This window comes from Dermochelys coriacea, chromosome 1 (assembly GCF_009764565.3).
Source record: "Dermochelys coriacea isolate rDerCor1 chromosome 1, rDerCor1.pri.v4, whole genome shotgun sequence".
Lineage (NCBI taxonomy): Eukaryota > Metazoa > Chordata > Testudines > Dermochelyidae > Dermochelys > Dermochelys coriacea.
In genome coordinates, this window is record NC_050068.2 from 337,167,704 (window position 1) to 337,183,889 (window position 16,186).

Below are 16,186 nucleotides of genomic sequence, written 5' to 3' on the forward strand. Positions count from 1 at the left end.
GCTATTAAGCTCTGTCTCTAATCTGCACCTTGTTTTGGAAGATTACATATTGCAGAACAGATTTTTGCAATCACAGAACAGATTTTTTTTATTTAAGACACTGTATCTTCTCAGATTTACGCATATCTGCTGTTATTTCCACTAAGGCTCAGCTGCTACCAGTGTTATTTTCTCTAAAGTGACATTTATACGTTAAGCACTGTGTCAAACACATGCTAGGTATTCTGCAGAATCCATTCCTGACCAAAGAGGTAACTGCCTACGCATAAAACCATATCTAACAGCCTGCTTCCAGTCTGCTCAAAATGAAACTCATCTCCTTTCTATAGGTTCACCTTTCCCATAAGAGTTTCCCAGTACCTAATATATTGAAACCTCTTCTCTTTCACTCTCCTCTCATATATGCAGTCAGATCCTACAGTTTCTCCATCTAGCTAGCCCCATGTGTGGACCTGGAGGCATTTCAGAGAGAACTACCACACCAGCCTTTAACTTAACCTTTTCCCCAATCATGTACATTCCACTAGTAGGACTTCTCTCCTACACCTCCCTGCATCATGGGTACCTCCTATGTACCATCAGTTCCATGATTGCAGGCTCCTCCACAACACTCACTAGACATTTGTTTAAACATCTTGTGAGAGCTGGCACCCAGAAAGCATGTCATCAAATTATTCTCACAATCACTGCATACTCAGCTACCAATATTTCTGCTGTTCGGATTCCTATCACTACAGCCTCTCTGTGTCTCCCAGCTATAGCCTCCATCTCCTGGAGCAACCTCCTTGGTGTCTGATTTGACTCCTATGTGGGCATGTGAGTTCCATCTGAAGGAGTTTGTCCGTCAATTCCACATTGGCCCCTCCCATCCTGAGCCAGGCTTTCTCAACTGGCTTTCCCATCAATGCAGACTGTTCTAAGGAGGGTCTATGCTGTACTTATGGGCAGTCTCTATAAATCCATTTCTCTCAGCTCCACCAATTCAACAATTCTGGACCTGTGCTCGGCTCCCAGGCCATGAGCTGTTTGCACTAAACACATAAATGCATCAATGGGCCACAAGGCTAGGAGATGTACCTTCTGCAACCTGTGCAATAAACTGGGCAGCTCTTCCTTTCTGAAATATGTTACTGGTATCCTACCTCTATTTTTAGTCTGGTGGTGTTTGTCTTTAGTGTGGTGGGTTTTTTTCAGTAATATGAAGTCAGGTATACATTGAGTTGTACATTGCTACATCAGCTACATTATGTTGATAAATACCAAGTGAAAAATGCTTCTGTAATTTTGTATATAATCAACAGCTACATTAATTACTACCATCAAAGGGTTTCATTTGTATTCTTTGGTTCCCCATATTCTAGTTTAATCAATCACCGTTTGGTCAAATTACTTCAGCCTCCTTATCCAAAGGATTTAAAGTCTCTCAACCCCCACAGAAGCATTGTAATTTTTTTTTGTCTATCAACTGCCACCAAAAATGCAAGCATCTATCTTGTATGTGCATGGGCAGAAAGACAGCTGTAATTCATAGATTCCAAGGCCAGAAGGGACCAGTGTGCTCATCTAGTCTGACCGCTTGCATAACACACACCAGAGAACTTCCCCAAAATAATTCCTAGAGCAGATCTTATAGAAAAACATCCAATCTTGATTTTAAAATGTCAGTGATGAAGAATCCCTCGAGACCCTTGGTAAATTGTTCCTGTGATTAATTACACTCACTATTAAAAAATTATGCCTTATGTCCAGTCTGAATTTCTTTAGCTTCAGCTTCCAGTTGTTGGATTGTGTTATACATTTCTCAGCTAGATTGAGGAGCCCATTATTACATATTTGTTCCCTATGTAGGTACTTATAGCCTATAATCAAGTCACACATTAATCTTCTCTTTTTTAATCTAAATAGATGAGTTTAGGGTGACCAGATGGCAAGTGAGAAAAATCAGGACAGAGGATGGGGGATAATAGGTGTCTATAGGAGAAATCCCTGAATGTTGGGACTGTCCCTATAAAATTGGGAAATCTGGTCACCCTAGAGAAGTTCCTTGAGTCGATCACTTTAATTGTAAGACTAATTGTCTTTACAAACTTGGACCCCCTATCCTGCAAACATTTTTGCACATGCTTCATTGCAGTCAACCACCTGAATGCTTAAAGTTAAGCATATGTGTAACTGTGCAGATGTAAGCGGGGGAATAGTCCTGCTATTGTGGGGAACTTTCCTGGCTTCTGCCCTACCCTGGTGAAGTGGGCTAGTGAAAGGATCTGAGTCCTCGCTCCCACTTCCTTTACCCAGAGGCCTCCTTGCCCTTGAGGACTCCCCTTCCACTCTCCTGTCTGGCAAAGTCCTCGTAACCCCTACAAGGCTGGGCCCAGGATTCCTGGGGGGCTCGACCCCCAACCCTGCTGCGGTCACCTAGGACAGGGGCTAGGGTGTCCCCACTCCGGGATACTCTCTCTGCACTGGGTACTTCTCTGACCCACTGACCATTACATACAAGTTAAAGCAAATGCAAGTTATTTAACCAACAATTAATTTTAAAAAGAATAAGGGGAAATGAGAAAGGTTAAAGGAAACACATCAACCTGCTCTGTGGCAGGGAACATCACAAACAGTGTCTCTGCAATGTCAGGGCAGTTCACAGTCTGTTCCTTGTAAGTCTCTGGCTGCCTTCTCAGGCCCTGGCTATGCTGCGGGGATGCTGTGGGTTGGACACTTGCTCTGGTGGTGGCCTCACGCTCTCAGGCTCTAGGTGGCAGGACCCTTCTTCCCAGCATTGCCCCCACCTTGTCAGGGTTACCAATCCCCCTTTGAGTCTGGCCCACAGAGCCTCCTGGCTGAGGTGTCTCCCTGTCCTGGGCCCACTGCCCAGGGTCCCCCTCAGTCTCCCCAGATGGTCACGACACCCAGCTCCAGACTGCTCCGGCCCCAGCTCCAGCTCCACTCTGCCTCAGCACGGCTGCTGCTCTGCCTCCAGCTCCCTGGGCTGCTTCTCTGGCCCCTCTGGCTCTGGTTGCTGCAGCTCTGTTCCCAGGACAGGTCTGCTCTGCAGGCTGCTTCTGTGACTCTACTCCCAGCACTGACCTGCTTCCTGGGCTGCTTTTCTGGCCCCTCTGGCTCTGGTTACTGCAGCTCTGCTCCCAGCACAGGGTCTGCTCTCTCTGGGGTGCTTTTCTGGCCCCTCTGGATCTGGCACAGCTCTGCTCACCAGCTCAGCTTGGGCCCGTTTCCTTCTTAGCTCAGCCCCACTCTGTCTGACCCAGGCAATTCCAGCTCACACAGAGGATGGAAGCTTCCTGGCCTCTTGACTCCCTGATTATCCTGCTCGCCCTGCCATTCAGGCTGACCTGGAGCATTGGCCTCTCCCCATTGCTCCTAGGGACTGGTAGTCTCAGGGTCCTGATTCCACATTGACCCTTCCCCCTTTTAGTACTGGGAGCTAGCAACTAAAACACCCCCACTGAATGTTAGTAAGGGGACAACAGTCCCCTTACACATAGAATAGGGGGTCTTACTTTCTATAGCTCTCTGCAACCAGTGTGCAAGGCTGTATAAGGCCATGCCTGAGTGCCAATATTTATATACATATGTAAAAGGTACTATTTTTAATATTGATGATCCCCTTTGTTAACCATGTTGCAGTGCTGGGGTTTACTATTGCAGGATGCCAAGAACTCTGGCCCTCAATCAGCCAAGCACTTAAGCACGTACCTAACCATAAGCACACGTGCAGCCACATGAAGCCGCATGCTTGGAGTTGAGCACACCAATAAGTGCTTGGCCGGTTCCAGCCCCTGATTCTGAGACTAACTGCGCATCTCTAGTTCCAGTGGCTCAGCGTCTCACAGGATTTGACCCACTGCTGCCCAGTGAATAAACTGTCAAAATTAAGTGGGTGCTAGCAGTTTCCACAATCTCCATACATGCTACGAATAATGAAATGAGACAGTGGCAATGACAGCACATTGCTGAAGCACTGTTAAGTGCTGCATTATGATTTTATATTAACGGTGTTTCGGGCTGAGTGAGCGGGGAGAGGAGCTGATTTAATCTTCCCTCTCATTGTCCTGTATTGGGAGTTTGCTACTTGTTTCTTGGAGATTATGTCATTTCAGGGAGGCCTGGCTGTTCCAGGGAAGCGTCTGCTGCCTTTAGTCATGCAGGGGAGTGCTTTGCTCTGCCAGGAGTCTCATTGGGCTAAATTGTGCCACCCACACGGGGGAATAAGTATTCCCCTTACACCATTGCTACCTAGATTACCCAGGCCTGGAGAGTAGCCTCACAAGCAAAAGCTGAGCTACATGCTGAAGCAGATGGGTGGGAAATGGGCTGGGACGAGACAGCAATGGGTGAAGCTTCGGCTCCAACCCATAGCACAGATGACTAATTTGCAGCTGGTGTAACTCAGCAGTAAATTACAATTTCCCTGCCCCTCCTCGGTGCAAGTAAGGGAAGAGGGTACCTGTGTGTCAGTGCCTTCCAGGACTGCTCCTAGGCAGGTGCAGTTTATGCACCACTTCTTTGCTCTGAGCTTTGCCTAATGTCACGGTCCATCCTGTGAAACCAAGGGGAGGAGCTGTGGACTTAGATATTAGATAGATTTGTGTGTTTGAAAGTTCCCCCTGCCCCTCAGGGCCACCCCACAGCCACAAGGCTTTAGCTCATGCTTTTAGCTCTGGAGGAATCTTTAGTCCCCAGGGTATCAGCCAAGAGGCAGCCATCAGATAAGGGAGACAGAATTTGGCCGTGAATGCTTTAAAAAATACAATCCATCCACCCCAAGAAATCTAAAGGAAATGGATTGTAAACTGGAGGGGGAAATTACATCCTTAACTCAAGGGCTTTGCTTATGTAAATAGGAGTTTGACAGAATAAAAGCTATTAACAAACCGCAATGTGAAATGAGGGGGGAAAAGGAAGGGAAGGGGAAATTTATTCTAGCAAGGGCAGTGGAACCACTTCCATCGCCAGACACACCAGCAGAGAAATCTTTTATTGCCCACCAGCAGTAAATACACTTTCACTTCCTGCCAATGATGCTGTTCACCTTTTGTGCTGCAGCGAGAGAGGTACAATAAATCACACTGTAATTGCCATTTCCTCTTACATTTTTAATCATTCTTCATTCCCTTTGTGAACCGCAGCTTGTGGAAAAAACCAAAATGCTCCAGAGCTTTAACAGTCCGAAGAGCTACAATATTGATTCCCCACAGAAGGTCACGGTTCCAGTTCATGAGTTTTTTATCCATTCCCCAAGCGTGGCATTGGACCACAGCAGTGCATGCCGGGCAGCTTAACAAAGAGCTGTAACAAAATCAATATAGTCAAGCAAAGTATGATGGATTCTTAACTGTTTAGGATGCAATAATAATAAGATACAAAAGCATGGCAGGAAATTGTTATGGAATTTATAATTACTTCAATATCATCCTCTCAATCAGATCATTCCAAATAAATCCTCTCTTTGGCTTCATTTTACACTATCAAGATCCAAACTGCTTCTTACCGAGAGGATCCTTTAAAATGCCTTCTATCCTGCAGGGTGAATTCCATTGAATAACGCTGAGCTCTTGCCAACAATGATCCCCTTTCCTGAACTACAAGAGACAATGCGAAGATTCAGGATTGAATATACAATGGAGATATCAGAGGGGATATGCAGGATTTAAAATAGCATGTATTAGTCTAGCAACTTCCTTTCCAGGTGCTAAAATTTCTCATGCTATTTGATGGTAGTCTTATAGTCACAGGCTACAAGGGAGCTCTCCTCCTGTATCTCCATGCAACGAATGTGGGACAATACCCTTGTGGTGCGAGGGAAGGTATCAGCATGCAATTGAATAGGGGATAAAGGTGGAGTCCATTATGCTTTACCTCTAAGGTTACTAGAAACCCACCTTGGGAAAAACCAGCTAGGAGCATGACTTACCTTTGAAACATTTGCACTAGTAACAAAGGAGGATGTGATATATCCAAGGAGTTGCTTTCCATGTTCAATGTATTTTTTAATTCAGCTGGGTCCAAGAGGAAAAATTCAGAAAATATGTAGATCAGTGAAATGCATATTTTTAAACAGGGAAGTAGCAGGATACAATCTCTAGTTTGTCCATTCAAGGAATGGCATATTCAGTGCAAAGTTAAATATGAGCTTTGTCAAATGAGTTCATTCTTGTAAGTTAATAGGAGCCTAGCAAACTTCAAAAAAGTATTCAACCAGATCTTCAGCCAGTGTAAACGGTCATAGCTCCAGTGGCTTCACAGAGCTATGCCAGTTCTACACCAGCTGAGGATTTGAGCCATTGTACATTTTGATAGAGCCTTTATAGAGCTCATTAATATCTAGCGCTTAGGTCAAATAGGAGATGTCTTTGTAAATCTGGGGGAAAGGGCCTTACAAATGATAAATGCTACATTTTTCCATCCTTCACAGTGTGGGGAGGGTTCCAGGCTGACTCTGTATATATTTAGAATGTGCATTTGAAAGAGTGGTCAGAGGTGAACTGCTCCTAGTCCAGTGGATCTTAGTCCACATGCTACCAATGATCTGCGGAGATGTTCTTGACAGTCTAGAATGAAATATTTTGAAACGAAAACAGTGGGAAATGGAGGTATTAAAAAAGGAGGACACCCTTGAAAGGATTTATCTCATATGAAGTGCTCTGCAGTGCATTCCATATAGTTGGAACATGTATAATTTTGAAATTTGGCCCATGTGCATAGCTTTAGCATGGGATGCCACTTTGTAATAGAGAAATCTTTTCACAGGTGACTTCCACAGCAAGACCAAATTTGAAAAACAATATTTAGACCATTAGGATTTCAAGCGCATGTTCTTTGCTATTGGAAAGCCTGCTTCCCTTAGATTTGCAGTAAAGTCTCAGACCTGACCTTGATCTTTTGGTCATCTATAACATAGCTGTTCCTTGAACAGGTGCCTCTACCAATAAGAAGATTTCATAATTGATGTTTGGGATCAAAATACCTCACTCGCTCTAGATGGTCTAAAAAACTGACAGTGTCTTGCTAGATAGATATGCCTGCCAAAGGAAAGAAAAATGCTTAGAGTCGCACTGTTCATTTCCTCTCTTTCTGTTTTTGACAGCTCCATTTAACCCTCCCAATGCTGCGGACAGCATGGTCAAATTTGACACCTATGGAGATGGATTAGGCCGATACAACGTGTTCAATTTCCAGTACACCGGAGGCAGATATTCCTACCTGAAGGTTGGTCACTGGGCAGAAATCTTGTCACTGGATGTAGACTCCATTCACTGGTCCAGAAGCTCTGTCCCCACTTCCCAGTGTAGCGACCCCTGCGCTCCTAATGAAATGAAGAACATGCAGCCAGGAGATGTCTGCTGTTGGATCTGCATTGCCTGTGAGCCCTTTGAATACTTGGCTGATGAATTTACCTGTGCAGACTGTGGGCCTGGGCAGTGGCCCACTGCTGACCTGACAGGCTGCTATGACCTACCAGAAGACTATGTCAAGTGGGAAGATGCCTGGGCTATAGGCCCCGTTACTATTGCATGTCTGGGTTTTATTTGTACCTTCATGGTCGTGGCAGTCTTTATCAAGCACAACAACACTCCTCTGGTCAAAGCTTCCGGCCGTGAACTGTGTTACATATTACTCTTCGGGGTCTTCCTATCTTACAGCATGACATTCTTCTTCATAGCCAAGCCTTCTCCGGCCATCTGCACCTTACGCCATCTGGGGCTGGGAAGTTCCTTTTCAGTTTGCTATGCTGCCCTCCTGACAAAGACAAACTGCATAGCCAGAATATTTAACGGTGTGAAGAATGGTGCTCAACGGCCTAAATTCATCAGCCCCAGCTCTCAGGTCTTTATCTGCCTGAGCCTCATCTTGGTACAGATCGTGGTGGTGTCTGTGTGGCTCATAGTGGAGTCCCCGGGCACCAGACGGTATACTCTTCCTGAGAAAAGGGAGACTGTCATATTGAAATGCAATGTCAAAGATTCCAGTATGTTAATCTCCTTAACATACGATGTAATCCTTGTAGTGTTATGCACTGTATATGCCTTCAAAACAAGGAAGTGCCCAGAGAACTTCAACGAAGCCAAGTTTATCGGTTTCACAATGTACACAACGTGCATCATTTGGCTGGCCTTCCTCCCCATATTTTATGTGACATCTAGTGACTACAGAGTAAGTCTTTGGATATTTGTTTCTATAAACTGTGTGCATCACCTTATCAGGAACCTGGCATTTCCTAAAAGTGTCTTTCATGTTTGTGCTCTCCAGTGCCCCTAGCATACATTCCCTTTTCATTGTTAATGCCTTGCTATGCATAAGACACATCAGCTATTGCTTTATATGAAAATGTTACTTTACTTCTAAGCAGATGATGGACTTGCTTCGAACTATGGTTGTTCAGAGAATGTTTTTACACTAAACAGTAGGTCTGGCTGATGGAGGCAGAAGCACATGGGTAAAATATTCATGTACTGGTATATTACTATGGATAGTCACACTTACAATAGGTCAGACCAAGGGTTCAGAAAACAATTATCTAATAAAGGTGAATTTTAACTAAAAGCTTAACCAAACTGTACAGTAAACCTTGGGATTACTAAAATGAGGGAGGTAGCTGTGGTACATGGTCCTTACACAAAGTTTCACTGTATTCATTCACCTTTCTGTCAATTTTATAAAATTAACTTCGCCAGAGGATGTTGTGAAGGTCAAGACTATAACAGGGTTCAACAAAGAACTAGATAAATTCATGGAGGATAGGGCAAGGTTGGCATCCCTAGCTTCTGTTTGCCAGAAGCTGGAAATGGATGACTGGGGATGGATCACTTGATGATTACCTGTTCTGTTCATTCCCTCTGAAGCACCTGGCATTGGCCGCTGTTAGAAGACAGAATACTGGGCTAGATGAATCTTTGGTCTGACCCAATATGGCCATTCTTATGTACTTAACTAAAAAATAAGACTATCATTGGCAGTCAAGTTGAACAAACATTTTTTTGTTGTTGTTTTTTAAAATTCAGTGGCTGATCCAAAAAAATCCAGAAAAAGAATTTCAGATTAAACAAAACATTTTGTTGGACTCTAAATGATATTTTTTTCAGTTTTGTTATATTTCGGGTGTTTATCCTTTAAGTTTTTTTTTTTAAATCTAGCAACCGTTCTAAACAAAATGTCACTGAAAATGAAAAGTCAAAATATTTTGTTTCAAAAATAGTTGAAATGGTTAATATGAACTTTTTCACATTTTTTTGGCCAAAACTATTTGCCAGATTTGATGTGCATTCACTCAGTTTTGGTAGCCCTGAAACTGCATTTTTTGGCAAACAAGCTATTTGACCAAAATTTTTTATCCAGATCTAAGTGGCGGTATATGTCAGGGAGATAACAGGGGAGTTAATAGTATCATTCTACATTAGGGTTGGCCAGGAAACAATTGTTTCATTTCAAAATGTGGTTTCATTCCAATGAAACGTGGAATGAAATTAGACCTTTTGAACTTTTAAGAGGGGGGAGACACCCCCCTAAAAGCCAATAGCCTGGTAGTTAGAGCAATCGTCAAGAATGTGGATGACCCCAGTTCAAGTCCCTATTCCAAATCAGAGGCTTAAATCTGGATTTCCCATAATCCTATGCGAGTACCCTAACGACTAGGCTATTAGCTATTCTGGGTTGGATCTTTTATCTCTCTAGAGATTTCCTCCTGGACCTGTATAACCTTCTCATCAAAAACAACATGTTTCCACAAAACATTTTGTTTTTAACAAAACAGTATTTTTCAACAGGAAGTGTAGTCAAAAAATTTTCAACTGTCTGCACTCTACTCAGGCTTGGTGGGGCCAGACCAAGAATATTATGTGTAGTTCCGGTCTCCTTAGCCTAGGAATGATACAGAAAGACAAGAGACAGTACAAGGATGGATAACAAAAGTCACACAGAGTGAAACTAAGAGAGCTAAATGTGTCTAGTCTAGACAAGAGAAGACCCAGGGAGACATGATTAGTCTATAAATAACTTCAAGGTAACAAGAATGGGATTATTTAGTCTCACAAGAAGTTAGGACAAGGAGAAATGGCATGCAGCCAATGAAGGAAAAGATAGGCATTGGGGAAAAGTTCTTAACACTAAAAGCAATTGGGTAGTGAAGTGGACACAAAGTGTTCAAGGGGTGGAGACAGATAAAATGAGACATTAGTAGGTATGCTAGAAAGAGTAGTCCTATAGTGTGCTTGGGATAAAACTAGATGACTCAAGTGATATTTTCCAACTCTGTTATCTATTGCTGAGATTTGAAAAAAGAAAAGGAGTACTTGTGGCACCTTAGAGACTAACAAATTTATTAGAGCATAAGCTTTCGTGAGCTACAGCTCACTTCATCGGATGCATTTCATCCATTGATTCATTCATCGAAATGCATCCGATGAAGTGAGCTGTAGCTCACGAAAGCTTATGCTCTAATAAATTTGTTAGTCTCTAAGGTGCCACAAGTACTCCTTTTCTTTTTGTGAATACAGACTAACACAGCTGCTACTCTGAAACCTGAGATTTGAAAGGAACCCTGGGGATTTGGGTGCAAAACCTCCATTGAATTGAACTAGGTTTTGGCAGTGAGATTTCCTAAAGCACCTGAAGTTAGTCAGGAGCACAAGTCTCATTGACTTAAGTTCAGGAAATGAAGGACTTAAATGAATGGAACTCTCATGTAGGTGCTTTGGCAGCTCCCACTCTGGGTGTCTGAACACTGTTAATCTCATTTAAATTCCACCCACTGATCCTACTAAATGGACTAAAATTTTATACATAATAAGTGATGCTTTTGTTATCTATAATCGAACGGTAATCTACTCATTCCATTCTCCTGTAAAACAATACTGGTGGGGTCACTCTCTGGAGCTATTATTTGGGAAGTTGGTAAAAAAACAACCCAGGAGACATAACAATGAATAAGTGAATGGTGACTGGATTGAGCTTTTAATATTATATTTGACACTGGTTTTGGATGCATGAATAAGGGTGAAAATATGGGAGGCTACTGGGAAATGCATGCAGAGATTTGGGCGCATTTTAAAAACTGAAAAAGAAATAAAATAAAATGTAGAATTCACCCAGTTAATTAATACAAATACCCTGGGAAGAAACAAACTGCCCTTTCCTATGTTAAAGGGAAAAGGGCTATTTCACACCATTGATTTTTACAGAGTTCCACTTTGACTTCAGCAGGTAGTCCTACTACAGAATCAATGACACAGTAGGACCTGATATTATTAAATAATCACTCACAAATTTGCACCAGTGAGAGCAGTTAATGTATTTAGTTTTTTTCAGCTGAAGATTCATCTTAGCCTAGCCTTAGGGGATGAAACTGTAAGACATGTGCCAGAGGGGAGAAGTTTGGGGGTTAGATAAGTTCTAATACAGTCAGATGTTAAATTGTCCTACCACTCAGTTTACTGCGCTCTCATGAAAAGAGGTGTGTGGTAGTTTCTCATTTAAGTTCTGATCCAAACTGCATTAAAATCAGTGGAAGTCTTGCCACTGACTTTAGTGGGCTTTGGCTTGGGCCAGTAGAAAGCAAGGAAAGAGGAACGAATGGAAATGTGGCACGGTGTTCATGTTCTCTCTGTGTCCATTCCTAAATGGTTCCCCCCACCTCCATGTGTCATCTGAGTACCATGCACTGAGTAAAACTTGAAGTAAGCGCTTTTTATTTTATTTATTTTTATTTTATTAATTATACAAACCATCTGCTTGGTGCTCTGTGAATACATATAATGACGAAGATGACTACAAGGAAAGGGAAAGAAAGAAAGATCCTCCACATGGATACTAACAGTTGTTGGTCAAGGTCCCTTAGCAGGATTGAGATAAAGCAGCCAAAGAAAGGACCTGAAGAAGAGCTCTGTACAAGCTCCTAAACTTGTTTCTCTCACCAGCAGAAGTTGGTTCAATAAAAGATATCACCTCCCTCCCCCACCTTTTCTTGCTAATGTCCTGGGACCAACCTGGCAAAAACACTGCATATAATGACAAAGGCCATTCCCTGCTCTAGTTTTTTCCTTATAAAGTTTATTTTGAGACTTGAGCCCCATAGCAGTGTTAATCTATAGGTTTGGCATGAATGTAACTGAAGGCAGAATTGGCCCTATTTGTGCAATAATCCAGATTAAGTAATAGAGTTTGAGAACATGTAATTCTACCTTTTAATTGAGGAATCTACTCTGAAGGAAAGAGACTAAACTGAACCTGAGGCAGCGAACTGGTACCAAGTTATCACAATGATGAGTGTTGTTAGATAGATTAGATAATAGCTCCATGAAGCTGTAAGGACAAGCATTGGCCCACTGGCTGCTACCCACAGAATCTTCTGACCCCCCCCCAAAGGGATTTCACAGCAGAAAGAAATTGCGTCTACATTAATGTTGCTTTAAGACCCAGTCTCACAAACAGACCTGTTTGAGCCGGCCCTTATGCTTGCTCAAAATCTCACTGAAGTCAGTGGTCCTCTTCATGAATGCAAGGGGTTGCTTGTCGCTTATCAAGATTGAGGCTTTAGGCTGAATTAACTTTCAAGTGGATTCGCTGCATAGCACAGCCATCTCTTAGGACCTAATCTGGTCCCATACAGCCTGCCTTTTGCCACACATAGATCCCAGGCTTTACGGAAAGTGTTCTGCTTTGTCCAGGAATGCGGCAGGGATGCAGTGTTGCAGAGCATCTGACTAGCCTTCTTGTGCCCAGGCTAGCTGTCATACACTGAAGCAGGCTGCCCCTTATGTACAGATCAGCAGGGTACCATCTAGGCCTGGGTAAATCACTGGGAATCACAGGGTCGTGGGAGTTAGAACAAGTCAATGGATTGTCCAGCCTAGATCCCTGTTGATGCAAGACTGAGATATGTTTTCTCCTACTGCTGTATTATGGCTGTTCTGGAATTTTGCATTTCTGCCTCTCAGTACTATTCAGATCAGAGTTTAGCATGCTGAAATACATAAACAATTTGCATTACAGCATGCAGTAACAAACCATGCCATGAATGCTGGGGTGTGCTATCCGATATCCTAAATTGCAGAAGACATTGGTAGAGCTGATTTTTTTTAGGGGTTTCAGTCATATCATTAGTACTTTCTGAGGCCACATTCATTTCTAGACCTTCTGAAGAAACTGCTGTGAATTTGGTACCAAGAAATCTATAGAAATTAAAAACAAACAGCTAGCAGTAAGTAGCTCCCACGGTGACTACCATGGTCGCAGTCTCATTTGCGGTACATGCTGCCTCTCTGCCCGGCATTTAACAGCACTGATTTTTCAATAACTCTCTCCTAGGTGCAGACCACGACTATGTGCATCTCTGTCAGTCTGAGTGGCTTTGTTGTGCTGGGCTGTTTGTTCGCGCCGAAAGTGCACATCATCCTCTTCCAGCCACAGAAGAACGTGGTCACTCACAGACTCCATCTCAACAGGTTCAGCATCACTGGGACCGGAACCACTTACTCCCAGTGTAAGTAAAGAATCTGTCACCTATGTATGGCATGCCTTGTGCGGTAAGTGTGTTCAAGGAGAGCTAGAGAGTTTTCACTTGTAGTGGAATCTGCACTACATTAAGAACTGCAGGACATTTTTGCATTCACCTGAGTGTCGGATTGGCTATGAACCTCCACGAAAACATCACTCAAGTCTGGTGAGAACAAAACAACCCTTGTTCACAGCACATGTGTTCTGCTCACAGCTGGCCTGATCTAAAGCCCATTGGAGACAGTGAAAAAAAAAAAAAAAAAAAAAAGAGTTCTACTGAATACAGGGGGCTTTGGATCAGGCCCATAATTGCACAGTGCCTACAGAACCACAGTTCCTGTCCCTCTCATAACAGGCAGAGCAGATTGCCCTGGAATCTTCCCGTCAGGCATTACAGCAGGATTTGGTCCCCCATGCAGCACATTCTCAATGGCTGTTATTACCTGGGTTTCAAGAAAATCCTTTGAGTCAAACCACTTCAGCTAATTCCCCTACAATGCACATAAGGGACAGCAAAAACTGCTTCTGTATATCCAGTATGTGTTGTACCCCACGTAAGTGTCACAACCTGGGATATCAATCAATGCAGCAGTGCAAGAACACTTCATCTGCTTTTCCCATCTCAGTCTCTTATTCCCAGACAGATTCACATATTTGGGATTTTATCAGTTGCTGTTGTTTTGGCTAGGAAAAAATAGGTCAGCTTTATTTTTGTTTTTTCCTTGTCAAGTTTAACTAGTCAAGGATGCAAGCAAACAGCACCTCATTCACAGAGTAAAGCAGACACAATGTTTAACCTGGGAAACTGATTGAAGGAGCACAACGTCCCAGAGTGGGAGGGGGGATTGGGGAGGAAAAAGGGAAGGTTTGTAAGGATATTAAGTCTGAACCATTCAGTAGGCTTTACAATATAATCTAAATTTTCAAAAGTGATTAGTGGTTGTTGGGTGCCTCAGTTTTGGGATGGCCAACTTGACACAACTCAAAAGAGCTGAGCATCCACTCTGAAAACCAGGCCCTTTAAGGTGTCTCCAATTGCCCCACCCCCAAAAAACTGAGGTACCCCAAAATCACTAATTACTTTGAAAAATTTAGATGAACTCGATAGGTCAGGCTGGCAAACATTTCAAAAGGGCTCAGCACTCACAGCTACGCAGGTTTGCCAGAGCTCCCACTGTGAACAAAGTACATTTGGAAATCTGACCACTTATCAAGGATGCCTAAATGGGAGCTGCTGTTGCTGATGTTGTTGGAAAATTGGGCCCAAATATGTATAAAATGGTCTTTGCATTTTTACATCATATTTTGTATCCGAGATGGTTAAGAGGCTGTTTCTATTTAAGGAAACATTTCTGCAATTATTTCACCCTGGAATATGCTCTGTTTCTTTGTAATGGATACAGAATAAAAGAAAGCCAGTATTTGGGACTGGTGTTTTCATGAGGGCATCTGACGCTCTCCTCCTTACTACACCTTTGTATAACACAAAGAGGCTACTGTATTCAACTGAAACAGGTTATCCTGTGTTTTTTGTCCCGTCTATAACCACACGAAGAACACTCATTCTAAAAATCTTTAAGTCTCAAAGGTAAAGTGCAACAACAGAGAAAAAACTTCATCCTTGCCCTTTCTGATGTGAAAAGAGGGCCTCAGAAGAAGGTTTATTTTCCCAGTTTAGGGAAAAAATGGAATATCAGGTGCTCCCTTGCCTACTTTGATGAAGGACCTTGGCAAACCTTGGGAGGACCTTGAAAGTGATGTCACATGAGGCATGATCCAAAGCTTGTTCAGTTCAATGGGGAAAGCCCCAGTCACAGCAGTGGGCATGTCATCAGGCCCATAATGCTCTAAGCCACTGGTACAGCTCCTCCACCCCTCATCCCAGGTGGGTTTCCTCAGAGAAAAGTGAGGACCTGGTATTTCCAATGTAAAAAAAACCTAGCAGGAAACTAGGGTCTCCCTCCCTCTCTCCCCTCCCTCAAAATAGTATTGAGATATTTCTGCACATCATAAAGAAACATTTGAAATGGCCAAGCATTTAATTTGCAATTCACCTGTAAGTATTTTTTTGGTGAAGAGATTTATTTTTAAAAGGTTCTTTTTCTTTGAACTGCACAGCCCTCATTCATAAAATGCCAAGCACTTATCATCCAAATTGATCCTTGCCGGTGCCATGGTCTTCTCTGTGTCTACTGAAATTCTGCGTCAGTCCACATCCAATTTATCACTGGAATGTTTCTCTCCATAGCAGCATTAAAGCTTGAGAACACCAAGAGAAATTCAATAAGCCCCTGACATCTTTTAAAAAATGATCCAAAGAATTGCTCCATCCATCCTGGGCCGACAGCTTGTTTTCCTATCAGTCTTGATGGTGCTTTGCATCAGTCACAAATGGCTTAACACACGTCTGATCAATATTATTTGTCGAGCTGCAGGTTTTGCTTTGAACACAGCCATCTGGAAACCTAGGAGATGGCCACAATCCTTGCTCACAAGCAGGTGCTCTCTAGTGCTTAGTCTAACGGACTGGGCACCAGAATTGCTGGATTCTACTCCCACCTCGGCCACTGATTTGCTGGGTGACAAGAGATAGGCAACCTAACCTCTCCAAGCATCCATTTGCTGCTCTAGAAATTGAGCCTAATAACCAGGACCCTGTGTCTAATATATATATATATAT

General features: G+C 43.0%; 2 protein-coding genes across 4 annotated transcripts in view; one reads left to right on the forward strand and one right to left on the reverse strand.

Moving 5' to 3' along the window:
* Positions 1–16,186, forward strand: part of GRM3 (glutamate metabotropic receptor 3) — a 149,449-nt gene that overhangs the window by 124,774 nt on the left and 8,489 nt on the right. For all 3 annotated transcript variants that reach the window (XM_038387021.2, XM_038387023.1, XM_038387024.2), the window contains exons 4-5: positions 7,103–8,169; positions 13,318–13,492. In XM_038387021.2, the coding sequence (XP_038242949.1) occupies positions 7,103–8,169; positions 13,318–13,492 (1,242 nt within the window). The remainder of the gene's footprint in view (positions 1–7,102; positions 8,170–13,317; positions 13,493–16,186) is intronic.
* ELAPOR2 (endosome-lysosome associated apoptosis and autophagy regulator family member 2) overlaps positions 10,485–16,186 on the reverse strand; it is a 167,476-nt gene continuing 161,774 nt past the window's right edge. The window contains exon 23 of the transcript XR_006275871.1: positions 10,485–10,533. The gene's annotated coding sequence lies outside the window, so the exon portion shown is untranslated. The remainder of the gene's footprint in view (positions 10,534–16,186) is intronic.